At 50.6% G+C, this 1,055-nt stretch overlaps 1 protein-coding gene across 1 annotated transcript in view; it reads right to left on the reverse strand.

Moving 5' to 3' along the window:
* Window positions 1-1,055, reverse strand: part of ATRN (attractin) — a 117,233-nt gene that overhangs the window by 73,847 nt on the left and 42,331 nt on the right. Inside the window, exon 18 of the mRNA XM_009332713.1 lies at window positions 230-463. Coding sequence (XP_009330988.1) covers window positions 230-463 — 234 coding nt within the window. The remainder of the gene's footprint in view (window positions 1-229; window positions 464-1,055) is intronic.

A 1,055-nucleotide genomic window follows, 5' to 3' on the forward strand; every position in this document is an offset into this window, starting at 1 on the left:
ATGCATAGATAAGTCTTCACGCAGCATATCTCTGCAGCTCGCTTATGGATACCTGCAGAACTCCTTCCATCTCAAAATGTGTTATTTCTTGTTTGTCTTCCAAGCTCTTTTCCTCCCTCCGTTAACAGGAGGGAACACAGACGTCACTACAGTCTTAAACAGTCTCTCCCCTTGCATTTAACTGTTGCTGCTACTGAAATGTTTGAACAATTAAATGTTGCTCATTTACCTGGACACTGAATAAAGGACCAATTATAGCTGTTCTCCACGGGACACATGCTGACATTAAGGACGGGCTCCAAGCTGTGTTTCCCTGTTGCGGATGGGGTTGGCATCTTGACCGGACCTCTATAGGAGCCTTCGATGCACTTCCCCTTGCCGGTGTTGCTCGGATCGGTGCACCAGCCGCAGCCGGGCTGCTCCAAACAGTGAGCGCACGTGCAGTAGCCTGAACAGTTTTCGGCTAGAAAAAAAACCAAACATCAAATTGTGGAATAAATCACTGTCCCAAAACACAGGCAACAATGAACGCAGAAACCCTTGTATATCTTTTGTGACCTTAAGTATTTATCTCGCCAAATCTGTAAGTATTTATTCTGGTGTATAAATATATATATACACACCTATCTTTGGGGCCGGACTTGTTCAATATCTTTATCAATGATCTGGACGAGGGGATCGAGTGCACCCCCAGTCAGTTTGCAGATGACACCAAGTTGGGCGGCAGTGTTGATCTGCTCGAGGGTAGGAAGGCTCTGCAGAGGGACCTGGACAGGCTGGATCGATGGGCCGAGGCCAACTGTATGAGATTCAACAAGGCCAAGTGCCGGGTCCTGCATTTTGGCCACAACAACCCCACGCAGCGCTCCAGGCTTGGGGAAGAGTGGCTGGAAAGCTGCCTGGCGGAAAAGGACCTGGGGGTGCTGGTCGACAGCCGGCTGACCATGAGCCGGCAGTGTGCCCAGGCGGCCAAGAAGGCCAATGGCATCCTGGCCTGTATCAGAACTAGTGTGGCCAGCAGGAGCAGGGAAGCGATCGTGCCCCTGTACTCGGCA

The sequence above is a fragment of the Pygoscelis adeliae genome, unplaced genomic scaffold, assembly GCF_000699105.1.
Source record: "Pygoscelis adeliae isolate BGI_AS28 unplaced genomic scaffold, ASM69910v1 Scaffold29, whole genome shotgun sequence".
Taxonomy (NCBI): Eukaryota; Metazoa; Chordata; class Aves; order Sphenisciformes; family Spheniscidae; genus Pygoscelis; species Pygoscelis adeliae.